The following is a 17,273-nucleotide window of genomic DNA, read 5'->3' on the forward strand; positions in this document are numbered from 1 at the left end:
CGTTCTCTGAACCCTGTCCCTCATGTGTTTGTGGAGGACTTCATTACATAGGGACGACTGATTAAGCCATTGCCGTTGGTGATCAATGCAACCCTCAGCCCCACTCCCCTCCCCCCTCCCCCCTCCCTAGAGGTTGAAGGGTGGGGCTGAAATTTCCAACCCTCTCATCATGCTTTGGTCCTCTCCGCCATGACCAGCCTCCATCCTGCAGCTACCTAGGGGCTGCCATCCATTAGTCATTAGCATAAAAAAGACTCCACTTTGGAATTTTAGGGGCTGCATGCCCGGAAACAGGGTGAAGGCCAAATGTATATTTCACAGTATCACAGGCCTCCTCACCTCATCTGGCCCCCTGGGTGGTTTGATTCAGCTATTTCTTCATCCTGTGTGAAGAGATGGTATGTGGAAGGAGGGAAGATACATCCTCTTTCTGCTTCAAACAGGGTTGCACGACGCCTCCGTCTCTCCTCCCACAGCCTCTGCTTAAGTGACTCTTTGGGTAGCTTCTGCTCCTGCCACTGTCCCATGCAGAAAAGACGTGGAGGTGCCCACTCAGCTTTGCTTGAAGACTTGTTTTTCTTACTTGCCCATCCTTAACTCACCACCCCCAGACACGCTGCTGAATGTGTTCTTGGCCATCGCTGTGGACAATCTGGCCAATGCCCAGGAGCTGACCAAGGTGAGCATTGTTCTCTGGGGGTCTGATGGTTCTCTAGTCCCCTGGGGACCCTCTGGCCTTTGGAGGTCTCTCAAAAAGTCTGCGTTGTCAGACTAGGCCTGCCAGGGAGCCTCTTCTGGAAGCTTCGGGACAGTTGGAGAGCCACACCCATGAAGGAGGTCTGGGTTACTTTCACTGAGTTTGGGGAGCCTCAGCCTAGCCTGGGTTGGGTTTCTCCTGGGATACGGAGAATAACAGCTTAGTCTAGGAACCCACAAAAGGGGTTCTTTCCAGGATTATCATGGAGAATTGAGAAAACACTAGAGCCCTGGATTTAAGTTCCACCTCTACTACTGTGACCTACCGCTGTGTGACCCCAATCATGTGACTTAACCCTTCTGAGTTTGGGTGTGAGAGTGCCCACTGGCATCACAGTTCCTGGGGTATTCTACTGGCCATGGTCATCCTGGGGACAGTTCAATGAAGGCAGATACTACATTTCTCAAAGAGCTGCTCCTCTGCTTCCTGATTCATTTCCCCAGGGGTGGAGGCGATACCAGCTGCAGAAAGATGGTCTACAGAGATGAGTAAAACACTTCTCCCCGTACAATGCAAATTTGGTTTGGGGCAGAGGCACATAGCAACCGAGTGATGTTTCTGGGCTGCTTCCATGTGTTCTATGATGAGTTGCCTACTCTTCCCTGCATTCTTGGGGGTCTTCACCTGCACAGTGTGGTAGGGAAAATGCCAGCTTTAGCATCTGAAAAACTGGGTTTGAGTCCCACATCTGCCACTTACTGGCTGTTTTGGCTTTGGCCAGTCTCCTGATCTCCATTAATGTCAGTTTCCTCATGTGTAGGATGGGAATGATGTATCTGCCGCGGGTACCTCATAGGATTACTGCAGGGTTCCAGTAAAATGACATATGTGAAAATCCTAGCATGCTGTGAGGTTGTGTGTATTCTTAACAGCTCTAGTCGTTTTGCCCGGCCTGGTTTTCCTTGGTGTTGTAACATAGAGGGAACACTTAGAGGCAGGAATGCTGGTGAACGGATGAGGTCTGTGCCTGAGTGCCCAGAGTGGGGCCACTTAGCTGTGCAGGGAAGGCCACGATGAGCTGCTCAGCCTCAGTGCTGGACTCAGGGGGCCTAGCCTGGAAGGACCCTGCTCCATCCGTTCCAGACACTGCAGAACATCTGAGAAACATCGGCTCCTGCACTGACTTCCACGGCCATGGCCAGCTCCACTGAGGGCCAGGGGCTGGGTAAACGGCGCTGGCTGTCCTCAGCAGCCTGTCGGGCAGGGTGCTGGAGCCGTGGGGCTGCTGTCACCCAGGGGGCTGCGCTCTGGACATCAGAAGTCTCTGAGCCACCTTAACCTCATGCTGCCTCATTTAACCTCTTTCCTCTGCCATCCTCACTCACCTGGTCTTCAGAACTCCTACCAGGAGAGCCAAGGGAAGCTACTGTCCTTTATGGAGGTCCCAGCCAAAGCCATATCTGCTTTGTGTCTAGGATGAACAAGAGGAAGAAGAGGCCTTCAACCAGAAACACATGCTGCAGAAGGCCAAGGAGGTCAGCCCGATGTCCGCACCCAACATGCCTTCTATCGAGTGAGTCGACTGCCCCCTTCACCGGCCCCCGGGCTCCTGTGCTGATAGGCAGTCCATCAACGCACAGAGCTACTGGTTGCAGGAGTGCACCTGCTCCATGCCAGGAACTGTCGCTGAGAGTATGGCAGTGAGCAAGACAGAGTCTCTGATCTCACGGAGCTTTTATTTCAGTGAGCAAGGGAGATAAGAAACACACAAATCATTTCAGATGGAGCCAGGTGCTGTAAACAAATGAAACAGGGCCATAAGGCAGAGAGGGACGGGAGCTGGGGGAGCCTTGGGGTAATCCAGGAGGGGTTCTCTGGGGAGGTGATGTTTAAGCAGAGACCTAAATGTGTAGAAAGCAGTCATGTGACATTCTGAAGGAAGCATGTTCCCCAGCAAGGTCCAGTGTGGCGGCTGTGTTATGCATAAGGGGGAATGGAAGGAGACAAGGCTAGGGAGGTGGGCAGGAGCCACCTCAGGGGGCCTTAAGGCCAGATGGACGATTTTAGCTTTTATTGTAACTGGAATCATGGGAGGATGTAAGGTGGAAGGATGGATGTGATAAGGTTTGTACTTTTAAAAGTCACTGTATTCTGTGGAGAGTAGCTGGTAGAGGCCAAGAGTGGAGGCAGGAGGCAGAGAGTTGGCGGTGAAAGCAAAGTGGGTAGGAGATGATGGTGACCCAGACTGGGGTGGTGGCAGTGGAGGAGGTGAGAAGCCATCCCACTGGGTCCCTGTTTGGGAGGGAGAGCAAGAGGGCAAACGAATGGATTACACGTGGGTAGGGGTAAGGATGGCAAAAAAGAGAAGAAACAAAAATTGGTCCCAGATTTTAAGGTTTTGAGGCCTAACCCACTGGGTAGAGAGAGAGAGTGGGTATTTACTGAATCCCTGGAGAATGGTGGACGTCCAGAGTTTGTTTTGGCCACATCCAATTTGAGATACTTCTAAGGTACCCAAGTGTTGAATAGGCCATTGGGTACGTGAGTCTGGAGCTAAGAGAAGGCAGGATTAAAATAAAGACTGATGAAGTCATTTGCATGTAGATGTTATTTAAGCCGTCGGTGGGTGAGACGACCCAGGGAGAGTGGGAACGGAGAAGGGAGGGCTAAGGACGGAGGCTGAGTGCGCCCCTCTGCCTAAGGGTCTGGCCTGGACCTGTCGTTGCTGGGAGAGCTCGGGGCAGTCGGCTGGGCCACCGCGTGGGCCTGGTCTCTGCATGGTGAGAGAGGGAGGTGTTTGTGGAGAGGCTAAGAAGGAACTCGTTGCTTTTGGGCCTACATGAGTTCGGGCCCTGGGGTATCTAGCGGGGGGGAGGGTCTGAGACCCCTGGGAGGTGGAACTCCTGGCACCACACCCAGTCACCATTGAGGCTGGTAGAGGAGGAGCCCTTGGTTGCCCAGAGCTCCTGTGAAGGGCTCCGGAGTGGCCCCTGTGTCATCTTGTAGGGCACACTGGGGTTACGTGATGGGGCCCTCCCTCCCCAAATGGCCGTCATCATCTTGCCTTCACCTTTCAAAGCTGTGAAGGCCTGGCCTCTGGACCCCTCCTCTGTGAGTGAGGGGGAAAAAATCCCCCCTCCCCCAAATCATTAAAGATTGACAGGGAAATGCCGAACACTCCTTTCTTTCCAGAATATTCTCTGGGTCTTGAGTAGTTTCTACCCCCACCTTCTCCGAACTCATGAATTTGGGTTAAAACACACACACACACACACACACACACACACAGGTATCCAAAAATGCGGATGGGTAGGACTGGCTGTCACTTAGGAGTGGGTGGTTCTATTTACTGAGACAAGGCAGCCTTAGGGAGAAGTGGGTTTGGAGAGATGTGAGTTGGGACGATGCTTGGCCCATAGTAGAGACTCGCTATTTATGGAATGAAAGAATGAATGAACTGTGGGTAGGCACAGGGCTGTGGGAACCGAGCGGAGCGTGCGTCAGGGCTCAGCGAGGTGGAAGAAGGTGCTGCACGCATCCAGGGTGAGCAGAGACCCAGGCCTTGGTTGCTGTGGGGTGGGTGCTGCTGGCGTGAGTGACCTCAGGGTGTGTGTGCCCTGCTCAGGTGTGTGCACCCTGCCCAGGTGTTCAGGTGAACCCGCTAATTTCTGGACTACAGTGTAACTAAATGCAAACATGACTGTCCACAGAGAAACATGGCAGGAACATTGTCACAAACCAAAGTGCCTGAGTGCTAGTCACAGTTCTGTCACTAATATGCTCTGTGACCTGGGAAAGAAAATCACTCAGGATCCCGGAACTTCTGTTTCTCCATCTTTTTTTTTTCTTTTAAGGTATACAGTTGCTTGATAATTTTAATCTTTGTTTTCTTTGAAATGGGAAGAATACCGTTCACTCTTCCTATTCCACCAGGCTGTTGTGGGGTGTACATGAGGTCACGTTCACGAGTCGGTGACAAGAGGATGCTACTCTGTGTGATCTAAATACTGAGTGTAAATCTGGATGTTTGCATGTGTGAGCAGAGAGGTGAAAGGGAGTTTGAAGTGTGTGTCCAATTTGTGTGGGAGAGTTTGGTCTCTCTTTTGCCTGGTGTGTGTGTGTGTACGTCCATGTTCGTGTGTGTGTGAGAGAGAGAATCTTTCCGTATACCTATACTCTTACACACATGCTGGAGGGCTGGTTTTTGAACATTTGAGCATTTGCAAATAGATGGTGTGATGTGCTCTTTCCTAGCGGCACACGCTGCCTGTCTGGGGCGTGTGCTTCTATTCCCACGTGCTCCCCGTGCTGCTTGGCCCTCCCACCCCCACCCGCGCCCCATTGCATTGCAGGCTGCCCGTGCTCGGGGATGGGTTCGGTTGAGGAGCTCACGGCTTCTCCACAGTGACGTCTTCCTCAGTAGGTGCTTCTGGGAGGCCACATGCATGTGCCCTGTGGCCCTTCCAGACACCCAGAGGGAGGCCCAGACCAGCTACGTCTGCTCCGCCCATGCTGCCCTTGCATGGGGCTCCCCTGCAGACGTGTGCAGTGTGGCGGCTGAGCACTGTCAGCTCGCCCTGCGTGTTCTCCATCGGTGGGTGTCAGTTTTATCAGGGAAGGAGCAGCATTTGCCAACTTCCCCGGTCGAAGCAGGGGCCCCTGGGCTGGACTGGGTCTGTCAGCACAGTGACTGGGGTGGGGTCACTCCAAGGACATCCCAGATATGTCATCCTCCACCTGAGCATCTGCCCTGTGCTAACAGGCTCATTTTACCAGGTACCCTGTCTGCTTTTGCAGGCCCGGCCCACAGCTTGGCACTCTGACCTTATGTTTGAAAGGACGTAGTGTGTGTGGAAGAGATTTTTCTCTGCATGAGGCTAAGCAGGTCAATACTGTGCTTTACCCCCCTGAACAGACTGAACCTTCAAGGCCTCTGGACAGGGCCACTGCATTGCCCCAGTGGAGGGGCCACCACTCACATCCTGGCGTCCATGGATGGTGGCCTGTGGGATGGTGGCACTGCCTTTGGCCACGGGCTGCTTTGTTGCCTCGACAGTATGCACGGCAGAGCATTTGTTCCCTGCTTGTTTTGTGAAACTGAGTCAGGACCTGCCATGGAGTGATGAACTGGGCAGTCTGACCCATGTGAATGTGCAGTGCTGGCCAGGAAATGGTTCGGGAGGGGGAATACACTCACCACAGTTCATGGGATTTCCAAAGTAGGTCTCCGAAGGGTGTATGGGTGAGAGTGTGAGTGCCTGCAGGGCATGACGTTTGGGCATCTGAAGCTGAATACCGAATGAGACAGTATAGCCTTCGCGTCTCTGCATGTGTGCTTCACAAATGAGATCCATGTATTTGCACATAGCAAGGAACCAAAAGTCATTCTGCCAGAGAGCCGAAGGTTGGGAGTCTGCAGAGGGCAAGCAGGCACACGGAGAACCAGTGACACGCAGGGGACTCTGTGCTGCCCTCTGGAAATCTGCTGGTGGCTGTGGGGCGTGAGGTTCCTAGAGGTTGGGGTGAACTGAACCTGTTCGTTTTTCTTTCCCAGAAGAGACAGAAGGAGAAGACACCACATGTCGATGTGGGAGCCACGCAGCAGCCACCTGTATGTGTGTACCGGTTTGCGTGTTTGTGAGTGGTTACGTGTGGGCACGGGGACAACGTGTCTTTGTCCTTGCCATGGACAAAGTGGCACTAGGCGTGCATGTCAGTGTGTGCCTTGGTGTGTGCGTGTGTGTTCCGTGCACATGATCTGTGGATACGCCCTTCTGCACTTTTCAATGTGTGCTTACATCAGTGTGTGTCTCAAGTATGTGACCCCGTGTGTTGCTCACTCTTCTGTTTGACCTGGGAGTGGGCATCTGTTGGCGTTGGTAATTAGTGTCGGGGGGTGGACCTTTCACGTAGGCTGCGGCGTGCAGCTCTGCGTGGGCCTCGTGAGGGTGCGTGTGGGTACACGTGAGTGTCCCCTCAATAGTGCGTAGGTGTGCGTCCACGGGCACAGGTGAGGGAAGGAGTGGGTGACTGCCCTTTCGCCCAGGGAGCCCACTCCTGTGTGCTCTTCTGTGTGCGCCACGTTCGAGCGTCCCTGCTGCCACGTGAATGCTCACCGAGGCCCCCAAGCTGAGTGTCCGACAGGGGCTTGAGTAGGAGCCGACAGGGGTCTCCGCACATACAGTCTTCGGTGGTTCATTAGCGACCGTGGCAGAGACCCACGGACTCTTCCTTCGTGAGGGTGTGGCCAGGACTTTGTAACAAGACCGCTGGCCACTGTTCTCACCCTGTGCTAGTATCTGGCAGTCTCAGCCCTTGTATCCAGGCTGGGGTCTGAGAAGGAAAGGACAGGAAGGGGAGAGGGGGAGGGAAGGTCTCTGACCTTAAATCAAGGGCCATTGGTGGGCACAGCGTAGGCGCAGGCTGATGCCCAGAAAGCAAGGCGAGCAGGGGGTGAAGGCGTGGCAGAGCTCTGTGCTCGGAACTCGGCCCCGGGGGGATCCCCCCTGCAAAGCGGGGATTAGAGTGCAGAGCCCCCAGGCTGCGGGCACCGCCGACAACCCGCTCCTGCGTGGCCGCCCTGTTCCGCACACCTCTCTGTGCTTGCTGTCTGCGGGTCCCGGGCGCTCCCATCTGCTCCCCCGCCGTGTGTCCCGCCCTCTCCACGGCCCCTGTGGCCGCTCTCCCTGGCCTGCAGCTGCCGTCAGTTTCTGACTGCGGCCCTCGCTGTCCCCTCTGCCAGGCGGGAGCGAAGGCGCCGGCACCACATGTCGGTGTGGGAGCAGCGCACCAGCCAGCTGAGGCGGCACATGCAGATGTCCAGCCAGGAGGCCCTCAACAAGGAGGAGGCCCCCACGATGAACCCCCTCAACCCGCTCAACCCCCTGAGCCCTCTCAACCCGCTCAACGCCCACCCCAGCCTCTACCGGAGACCCCGGGCCATTGAGGGCCTGGCCCTGGGTTTGGGGCTGGAGAAATGCGAGGAAGAGCGCATCAGCCGTGGGGGGTCCCTCAAGGGGGACGGAAGGGACCTGTCCAGCACCCTGGACAACCAGAGGAGCCCCCTGTCCCTGGGCAGACGGGAGCCACCGTGGCTGGCCAGGCCCTGTCACGGGAACTGTGACCCGACCCAGCAGGAGTCTGGGGGAGGAGAGGCCGTGGTAACCTTCGAGGACCGTGCCAGGCACAGGCAGAGCCAGCGGCGCAGCCGGCACCGCCGCGTCCGGACGGAAGGCAAGGAGTCCGCCTCGGCTTCCCGGAGCAGGTCCGCCAGCCAGGAGCGCAGCCTGGACGAAGCTGGGCCTGCCGACGGGGAGAAGGACCACGAGCCCAGGGGCGGCCACGGGGGCAAGGAGCCCACGATCCAGGAAGAGCGAGCCCAGGATTTAAGGAGGTAACTGAGTCCCAGAAGTACCCTGGAGGCACATAGCGCAGGCTGGTGTTGGGAATTCTTCAGTGTAAGCCTGTCTGAGCCTCAGTTTCCCCTTTTACGAAATGGAGATGATGCTGATAAGTAAATATAACAGGCAGTGAGATCTGTCCCCATGGAAACTGGGCTTTGTTCTTCCAGGGCACCTCCTATCGCAGGTGGGTCACGGGCAGATGGGTGGGAATACGGCAGCGGACGTAGCCCGGGTCTCAGCTCTGTCTGCCTGGCCAGGTGGGGTGGAGGCAGCGGAGGCTCCGCGCTCTCAAGCTCCCCTGCCTGCCCCCCTTGCCAGGTGCGTCAGCCATTTCGGAAGGGCTCTGAGCACCAGCTCTCTCCCCCGTCTCCTCGCAGGACCAACAGTCTGATGGTGGCCAGAGGCTCCGGGCTGGCGGGAGCGCTCGAGGAGGCTGACACAGCCCCGGCGCTGCCGCGTGCCGAGCTGGACGTGGGGAAGGGCGCGGCGCTGGCGGAGGAGCCGGAAGGCAGCAGCGAGCAAGCCCTGCTGGGGGACGTGCAGCTGGACATGGGCCGGGCCGTCAGCCAGAGCGAGCCTGACCTCTCCTGCATCACGGTCAGCAAGGACAAGGCCACCACCGAGAGCACCAGTGTCGCCGTCTCCATCCCCGACGTGGGCCCCTTGGTGGACTCGACGGTGGTGCACAGTGAGAGCGCGTCCTGGTCCCCTCCGCCCACCACCTGCACTGCAGGGGGCCGGGGACGGTGGTCTCTAGTCACTCTGATGGGCCCACTCAGAAAGCACCCCCAGCAGGAGTAAATCATTCCTCAGCAAGTAAAAATTAGTGCAAATTGTCTTCCAGTGTGCAGGAAAAAAATAAGTTAGAGTTTTCTCAATTTAAATTTTCCCCGTAAAATTTCCTTAAGCTTTTGGCCCCTGTGAGCACCCTAGAGTTTTTAGAGTGACTGTATGTGATTTTGTACCCTGTTACATATTCAACGAGTGGATTTGATGTGTACGTATTTGATGGCATTCCCTGAGCCCTCCAGGGTGCTCTGCCGCCTGACCGGGTGGACGGTGGCAGGAGGGCACTTTCTGGCCCTGGCTCTCTCAGTGAGTGGCCCCACAAAAAAGCTCTGTGTCTCTCAAGGCCTCAGTTTGTCATCTGTAAAGTGAGAGTGTTGAACTAAGTGACCTCTGAGGCCCTTCCCTGTACCAACATTTTATGATTCTATTACTCTTATCAACTCTTTTCTCCAAGGAGCTTTTAGTTACAGGTTCTCTGTTCTCCCCATCGCAGTTCGCTCAGGCAGCAGATGTTAATCCCAGAAACCTTAAAGGGAGACACAGAGCACTGAATCTACTGTCCCCTCCCTGCCCTGACCCCACACCCTGTCCCTGCACTCCCTGTCTCTGCATTAATCCCACCTGTGCCCCGTGACTTCCGAACTGTGACCAAGGCTTCTACCTTGCTTGTTTTCCTCCCACTTTCTCCATAGTTTTCTCTTCACACGACAGTCTTCTCCTCTCCCTGTTCTTCTTCCACTTCTCCATCTCCATCCGTTCACATTCTCTACCTGCAAAACACCGATACTGCTTTAAAAAAGTGAAACTCTGATGTCCGGCGCTTGCTGGAGTTGACTTGGGCCTGCCCCAGCATCCCAGACTCACGGCCTCTCTTGGTGTCTGTTTGCTTTTATGCGCTCATAAATAGGAAATATTTTGGACCTTCTTTTACGAGAAACAACAGTAAGAAAGCTTGGTCTTCCCTCTGCTCCCATTTCAGGGCTAGTCTGTGGCCTTGGTGAGGTAAGAGCATGTTATAGGAAGGCTTTTGGATGCTTCACATGACTGACCTTTTAGAAGGCCCTGGTGTGGGCCAGGACTGCAGAGGTCCATGTGGACACAGAGCGCCAGGGTAGAGCCATCACCGAATAGAGAGCAGCGAGGGAGGCTGACGGGGTCCCTTTCCCCCCTCGGGTAGCCTCAGCCCCTTGCCAGCTTGCCCCGCACTGGGACTTGCGTATGGAGACAGGGTGGCATCCTGAGAGCTGCATGTGACCTCGGGCTCCTTCATCCTCCCGATCCTGGACTGCAGCGCGGACCCATATCACATGAATATTGCATCCCCGTTTCTCCATCAGTCACAGCTAGAAAAAGCACAGCCAGAAAGGCAGCCGCACACAGAGTAATGGTTTCTTGAAATCTTCCACTGCGGGGCGATTTCGTTGAAAGGACATAGGATTTATAGGATCTTAAGGCCGTAAGCTGTATGGTCTTAGGAAAGGTTCTTAAATTCCCTGCACTTCAGTTTTCCCATCTCTATAATGAGAGTAATAATACGTGGTGCTCTGCGTGTATTGATGTGAAGATTCAGTAAATGAATATATATGAAGAATCCAGTGTTTTGCTATAAAATCTAAACTTTGTAAACTTTACAACAGAAACACCATTCTGTTTACCAGATCGTAAAAGTTCAACTATAAAAGGGGAAACGTGATCATTACCATGTATATGACACAACAGGCCATTCCTCAACAAATTGGGGTGAGAGTGAGGATGAGGAGAGAGGAAGCACAGGCACCCCTGTGCCTGTGAGGGGCGTCCCCGGGCCCTTTCTCATCCTCTCCATGCACGCTGGGTGGGAAGGGGCCGTCCCACATGCAGCAAGGTGTCTGAAGAGTCTGTGTTCCTCTCGCAGTTAGCAATAAGACTGATGGAGAAGCCAGCCCCTTGAAGGAGGCAGAGATCAAAGAGGATGAGGAGGTGGTGGAGAAGAAGAAGCAGAAGAAGGAGAAGCGTGAGACAGGCAAAGCCATGGTGCCCCACAGCTCCATGTTCATCTTCAGCACCACCAACCCGTAAGACACCCTCGCATAGCCCCAGGGAGGTCGGGGTACACAGCCAGGGTTGGAGCCAGAGTAGGGTGATGGGGAGAAGGAGGGATGGGGGCCCAGTCACCTTCCTTGAGCCTTCCCAGTACAGTGTGGCGAGACATGGAGCATGTGGTACCCACTGAGTGAGGTGGGTCATTAAGTGAAACAGCCCCAGAGCTCTGTACCCACAGTCTAAGGAGTAACTTAGGATAGGCTAGCATGAGAAGTGTTGTGAGAAAAGGACCCGTTGCCTATTCTTTGGTCAGTAAGTGGCAAGGGGGGAGGGAGTAAGTAAACCTACTTGAGAACGTGTCACCAAATATTCCAAGAAGTGGACAGAGCCTATAATGACCAGATCATCTACTGGAGTCTAAGATCATCTACTTGGGTCCCACTGGCCTACATGTGGATTTTGAAACATGCATGCTCCTCAGAGCAGAGGTAGAGGTGTGAAGTTTGGGGGACAGAGAAGAGTCTGGAGGGAAGGAATTTGGAAAGAGAAGTTGCCTTCTGCCTTGGCCGCGAGCAAGACGTACACCAGCTCCTACGACTAGGAAGACAGGATGGCCTTCGGTGGTCATGTGGGCAGGGTCCAGGTGCTCTGGGAAGGGAGGAGCCAGGCCTGGGGTTAAGGTATGTCAGGCCTTCCATGGCTGGAATAGAGAAGATAGTTACTTTGATTAGAATAACCTGGGGCTCATGAGAACCTGTGGCTGCTTTCATCAGGAATCATAGAATCAAGGTCTATTTTTACGTCTCTTAATTCTTTATAATTTGACTCGGCACGTCCCAGTTTCCTTACGGTAGGAGAGTAGACATGGCGCTACAGCGGAGTAGCTTCCCCGAGTTTGCCGTTGGGTGCTGGCTGCACTCCGCGGCTCAGACGTGTCTGCAGATAATGCATCTTGGCTTGCGTGCTGCAGCCTCTAACCAATCTGATTACCTCCCTCCACGGGGGCTTTAAATCAAGGGTGGTGCCTGAGAAATTAAATTGCTGTCCCTGGCGGCTTCCTTTGGCGAGGGCCTGGCTGTCTGGAAGAGGCCGGCGTGTGTGTGAGGGTGGGGTAGGGAGTAGCAGAGGTGGGTCTGGGAGGGAAGCAGGGCCAGCTCAGCAGGGCTCACCCGCCCCGTCCCGCAGGATCCGGAGGGCCTGCCACTACATCGTGAACCTGCGCTACTTCGAGATGTGCATCCTCCTGGTGATCGCAGCTAGCAGCATTGCCCTGGCGGCGGAGGACCCCGTCCTGACCAACTCGGAGCGCAACAGAGTGGGTGCAGGGGAGCCGTTTGCCAGCCTCTGTGGTGCCCCTCTGCCTGTCCCATCCCAGCCCCTCTGCACCCCTCCATCCCAGTGTTAGGGTGCACTGAGTTGGCAGGAAGGGAGCTGGGGAGTGAGGAAGGGCTGAGACATTGCCCATCCCTGTTGCTCAGTGTCAAGTACGAGCCGTTCCCAGACAAGCCTTTCCCGGCGCCCACGCTGTGAGCCCAGGTGCCGCAGCAGGGGCCGGCACCCCCACCCAGCCAGGCTCTGATAGGCATCTGCAGCCTCCGTGGGCTCGGATGTGGGCATAACCTAGGGCCACGAACGATGTATATGGAATGTGATGGAGGCATCTCCCGGGCTCCCCAGGCACAGGACAGGAGATAGGAGGGAGGTGACAAGGACTCCATGTCCTGGGCCAGAACTGGAGAAAGAGGTTTGTGGCCCAGTTCAGACCCAAGAACTTAAGTTCTGGCCAAGGAGAGGAGGGATCAGCCCAAGCTTGGCCACTGGGTGATATGGCTCCAGCGGGACCCATGGCCCCTGTCCTCCCTGCATCGGTCCCTCAGTCCAAGCAGCGGTTGCGATTCCAAGCCTGGGTTCTGAGGCGGAGGTGGGTGGGGTCAGGGTGGGCACGTGGGGCTGCCTGTGTCTGTGGGCCGGCGGGAGCGGGTATAGCCTGGTGGCCACACATGGTCCTCTTTCTCTCCACCATGTGTCTTACAGGTCCTGAGGTATTTTGACTACGTTTTCACTGGCGTGTTCACCTTCGAGATGGTTATAAAGGTAAAAGCCTCTAGAGAAGACCTGAGCTCCAGAGTTCCGATGGGTCATTTGTCTGCTCCTCTAGGATAGGGCCCTGCCCCAGAGCTGCCACCGACTAGCCAATGACAGACCTCAGTAGAGCCTCTGCCGCCCCTTGTATGGCTTCAGAGCCCTGAGGAACCGTGTCTTGGCAAGATGTGACTGTGTGGATGTGTGTGGGGGTGGTCTGGGCAGGAGGCGGGCGGTGGGCGTTCAGACAGGCGTGGGGACTGCACTCCCCGCCCCAGTCACCCTGGCCGAATCTGCGTACATGCCAAGGCACAGGGGCAGGTAGAGATGAGTCCTCCTGGGCTCCCTCTGGGACCAACCACACTTGCTCCCCTCCAGCCACCCTAACACCCTACAAGCCTGTCTTGTCCCCAGTCTCACCCATCTGGGATTTCAACCATCTTGTCCCCAGTCTTACCCATCTGGGATTTTAACCATCTGTGCATATGTGGCAATGCCTGGTGCTGTGAGCCACCAGTGAAAGGGGAAACGTGGCAGGGCTCTGTGGTGACCACAGAGTCTAGCAAACCCTGTGTGGCTGTGAGTTACGTGGAGAGAGCCTGTTGGACTTACACTCTTGCTCTTCAGGTCCCAGCGTAGGGTTGGTTGTGGAGATGGTGGCGGTAGAGCTGTTGCCGTCATGAACCAGGTCTCAGGGCCAGTGCTGCCCGAGCCTCCCGGGCTCATCTGTGGCTGTTCACACCCTTCTTCTGCAGATGATAGACCAGGGCTTGATCCTGCAGGACGGGTCCTACTTCCGAGACCTGTGGAACATCCTGGACTTTGTGGTGGTGGTTGGTGCATTGGTGGCCTTTGCTCTGGCGTAAGTGGCTCTTTTTCTTGTTCGGTTCCCTTTTCTCCCCTCTTCCTGGGGACTCCGGCTGATTTGAGGCCAGAGAGTGGTGCCAAAGAGTGCTGCCCTGGAAATCCGCTCCCCAGCTGCCCACAGCAGAGCTCCTGGGAGCCTCACAGCTCCAGCCCACGTGCCCTAAGTAGCAGGAACAGGAAGCACGAGGAGGGGGAAGTCCAAGGCCCGGGACTCCTTTCTTGGAGAAGAGTGAGCCTGGGCAGGTACTCACCGTGTGGGCAGTGCCTCCATGCACTCAGGGGTGGACCCAGGGACGGCTGATGGGCCCCTTCATTTCTCATGTCTGTCAATCAAGGAAGCAGCTTGGAAGAAAGAAGGATGCGGAGGGTAGAGCAGAGGTGGGGATCACAGAATCCAGGCATGGGGGGCTTTTCTGCCCATGAGCAGGGGTAAACGAGAGCTATTACATATGTTAACATGTTTAATCTCCAAAAGGAAAGACCTTCCAAACTTTCCTTGATAACACATTTAGGAAAACAGTCCTAAACCATTCAGGCAACTAAATCACGTTCATTACATTTGGGTTTGTTTTTGTTTTTGTTTTTTTTAAATCCACACATTGATCCAGCTTATAGCAGGTTTTCAAGCACATGCTAACATTTCCCGTGGAATCCAGCCAAGCGAAGGGCTCTCCTAGCCCTCTAGGGTGTAGCTAGGAAGTAGGGATGTTTGGTCCTAACCAGATGTGTTGAGTGCCCCAGTGACAGCTTTGGGGCTCTGGCTGCCCCTATTCCATGCTGCGCAACCTGACCTTCTTCCAGGTGGCGTGACAGCAGTCCCCGAGCCGTCCCTCCAGTCTCTCTGAATGCAGGTGGGAGCCGAGTCCTCTGAGAGAGGCTAGAGGCGCTGTGTGATGAGGCAGAAGGAAAGCACTTGGGAGCCACTGTCGCTGATGGCAGCTGTAATGTAAAAGGAGCAAAATTCCTCCATAGGTTTTGCTCTTCCCAGTGGTTAGGAAGGGGTCATGCATCCTGCCTTTGCCCGAGCACCGTCCGCTTCCCTCTCCTCTCCTTCCTCTCCAAAACGCCGTGGGTGAGAGTAAAGAAGGGCCTGTTTCTCCAGTGGCCCAGGGCAAGGGGCTCTGTCTGTGGGAGACATGAAAGGTCCCCAGCTGTGCTAAGAGTCTAAAGTCTCCCAGAACCTGGAAAATAGACTGTGTTCATTGCTCCCTGCTGTCATGAGGGACCCTCCAAAGGAGAGGGGGGTTGTGTGTGGTATGTGACCCTGCAATGGACTGGCAATCAAGGTAACTCCAGGGTCCCTTGTCCTTGTGTGCACTAGCATGCTAACCCCACTCAAGTCATGTGGAATCATTTTTGTCCCTCTGAAAAGGAAAGCTTCCTACCAGAGCTGGCTGGACCATTCCTGGGGAAATGTCACAGAAGCTTGATATTTTCTCAAGCATCTGAACCCTGTGTGGATTCTCACAGCAAGATGAAAAGAAAAGCTACTCTCTCTCCCAAGGGGACTTCAGCTCCTCTTCCTTCTTCTTAGAAAGACACATTAAAGTCTGCCTTTGTCCTAAGGAGACCCACCTTTTTTATTAGAGATAAATATTATCCTTGGGTTCTTAAAAGGTCAAGTTCCCTTCTTACCTTATCAATTCATTTGCATACATTATTCACTAATTGTTCTTATTTTGATCTTACCAGAATAATTCATCTCTCTTTGAAGGATAAAGGCCGAGGAGAGAGAAGCACATAGGAAAGGACCCACCCCACCTTTAGGAAGAACAGAGCCCATTGGGGTGACAAGGTGGAGTGGCCAGAAAGGCAGGGGCTGTGGAGCCAGCCAGGCCCTCGTTTGAGTCTCAACCCCTCTATATTCCTTTGTGTCCTTGAGCCACACAGCAAATATTAACCCTCCTAACTCCACTTTCTTGCCTCTAAAATGGAGATAAAATAATGTACGTAAAGTGCTTAGCACAGGGCATGACACAATGTGGGTAATCAATAAATGTTAATTCCCTTCCTTATCCATCATATCTTGGGAGACCAAGTATAGGAGCTCCAAATATAGGACCGCAGAGTATTTGCTGATGCACAATGTATGTAAAGAATTGGAGATGTATGCAGGCTTGTCCAAGAGCTGCTTGTTTTGTATATATCCCCCCATACACCTGTGCCTGTGTACCTGGTAACCAGGCCCATGTGTTAGTGCCAGTGTGGGGAGGGAGGTGCATTTTATTTTATGTTACATTATTTTAGTTTTTTAGAGGCGAGATCTCGCTATGTTGCAACCATCCTGCCACCTCAGCCTCCCAAGTAGCTAGGACTACAGGTGTGTGCCACCATGCCCAGCTTAGGAGGGGCATTGTAGAGGCAGCCTCTGCCTGCCTGCCCCATGTCCACAGTCTAGCTCTCTCTGCTCAGCCCCAGAGCAGTGATGACATGCTGTAGGGTTGTCATCTGTCTTGTTCTTTCTTTGTGTCCTTTGAAACATGGCGGTGGTGGCTTTGGTGCTGGTGGCAGGGGAAGCCTTAACAGCCCCGGAGCTGAAGCCTCTCTGTTGGTCCTCAGACCAGGTACCGTGCAGGGGACTCCAGGAGCCCCCTTGTTCTGGGGTCCAAGCTTATGTGATGGATTGAGAGTTCTGATCCATCACTCGCTTTCAGTGACGTCACTTCTTGGACTCTCCCTTCATTTCTCTCTGAAATGTAGATGGTACTTGCTCACCCTTCTCCATCCATTTTCTTCTTTTGTCACCATCCTTCCAAGCTTACCATGCCTATTCCCGCTCCCCTTTCTCTGCTCGCGGAACAGGCTCCCAATCTCCCCTCCTCTGGCCGCCACCACATCTGCTGAGGTCCGGGTAATGCTTCCTCTCGCTCGTGTGCCCACGCTTCCCAACTCAGCTGTCCCCCTGTCCTCAAGAGTGGCACCCGAGAATTCAGCTCTCCCGTCACTTTCATAGGGTTAGCCAGAGTCCCATCTGGCCTGGGGCAGATGGTGGAGTAAAGTCACTGAACCTGTGCCCCCGTCGTGGTCAGGGGCTCAGGCCAGCAGGAAGTCACATGTGGGTTTGTCTGCAGGTTTGTTGTCTCTCTCCTCAAGGTTACAACTTTCATTGTCTCATCCCATGTATTTGCCTCTGTGAATATCCACCATTCAGATAACCTGGCTCCTGTCCTAGTTTCTTTCTGTCCTTGAAATTGAACCTTGCCTCACTGAGGAGGCTTCTGCAAAGGCTATTGCTTAATCAACTTGAGCTATGGATGGTGGTTGCCATGGTAGCGTCTCTCTGTGGCTCCCCAGAAACGAGAGGTGACTTGGCATCCCTTCCACCACTGCCAGCCAGAGCCATCTCAGAACCCCGCCCAGCTCCCAAGAGCAATGCCCTCAACCACGGGGAGGGAATGACCTCTAGCTGAATT

At 54.6% G+C, this 17,273-nt stretch overlaps 1 protein-coding gene across 3 annotated transcripts in view; it reads left to right on the forward strand.

The window, feature by feature from the left end:
- Nucleotides 1-17,273, forward strand: part of CACNA1E (calcium voltage-gated channel subunit alpha1 E) — a 312,817-nt gene that overhangs the window by 238,007 nt on the left and 57,537 nt on the right. For 2 of the 3 annotated variants that reach the window (XM_045536358.1, XM_045536357.1), the window contains exons 17-25: nucleotides 612-679; nucleotides 2,173-2,270; nucleotides 6,252-6,308; nucleotides 7,440-8,090; nucleotides 8,478-8,788; nucleotides 10,784-10,943; nucleotides 12,097-12,226; nucleotides 12,946-13,005; nucleotides 13,749-13,855. In XM_045536358.1, the coding sequence (XP_045392314.1) occupies nucleotides 612-679; nucleotides 2,173-2,270; nucleotides 6,252-6,308; nucleotides 7,440-8,090; nucleotides 8,478-8,788; nucleotides 10,784-10,943; nucleotides 12,097-12,226; nucleotides 12,946-13,005; nucleotides 13,749-13,855 (1,642 nt within the window). The remainder of the gene's footprint in view (nucleotides 1-611; nucleotides 680-2,172; nucleotides 2,271-6,251; nucleotides 6,309-7,439; nucleotides 8,091-8,477; nucleotides 8,789-10,783; nucleotides 10,944-12,096; nucleotides 12,227-12,945; nucleotides 13,006-13,748; nucleotides 13,856-17,273) is intronic. The other variant, XM_045536356.1, reaches the window with a different exon arrangement.

Source organism: Lemur catta, chromosome 23 (genome assembly GCF_020740605.2).
Source record: "Lemur catta isolate mLemCat1 chromosome 23, mLemCat1.pri, whole genome shotgun sequence".
In the NCBI taxonomy this organism is placed as follows: domain Eukaryota; kingdom Metazoa; phylum Chordata; class Mammalia; order Primates; family Lemuridae; genus Lemur; species Lemur catta.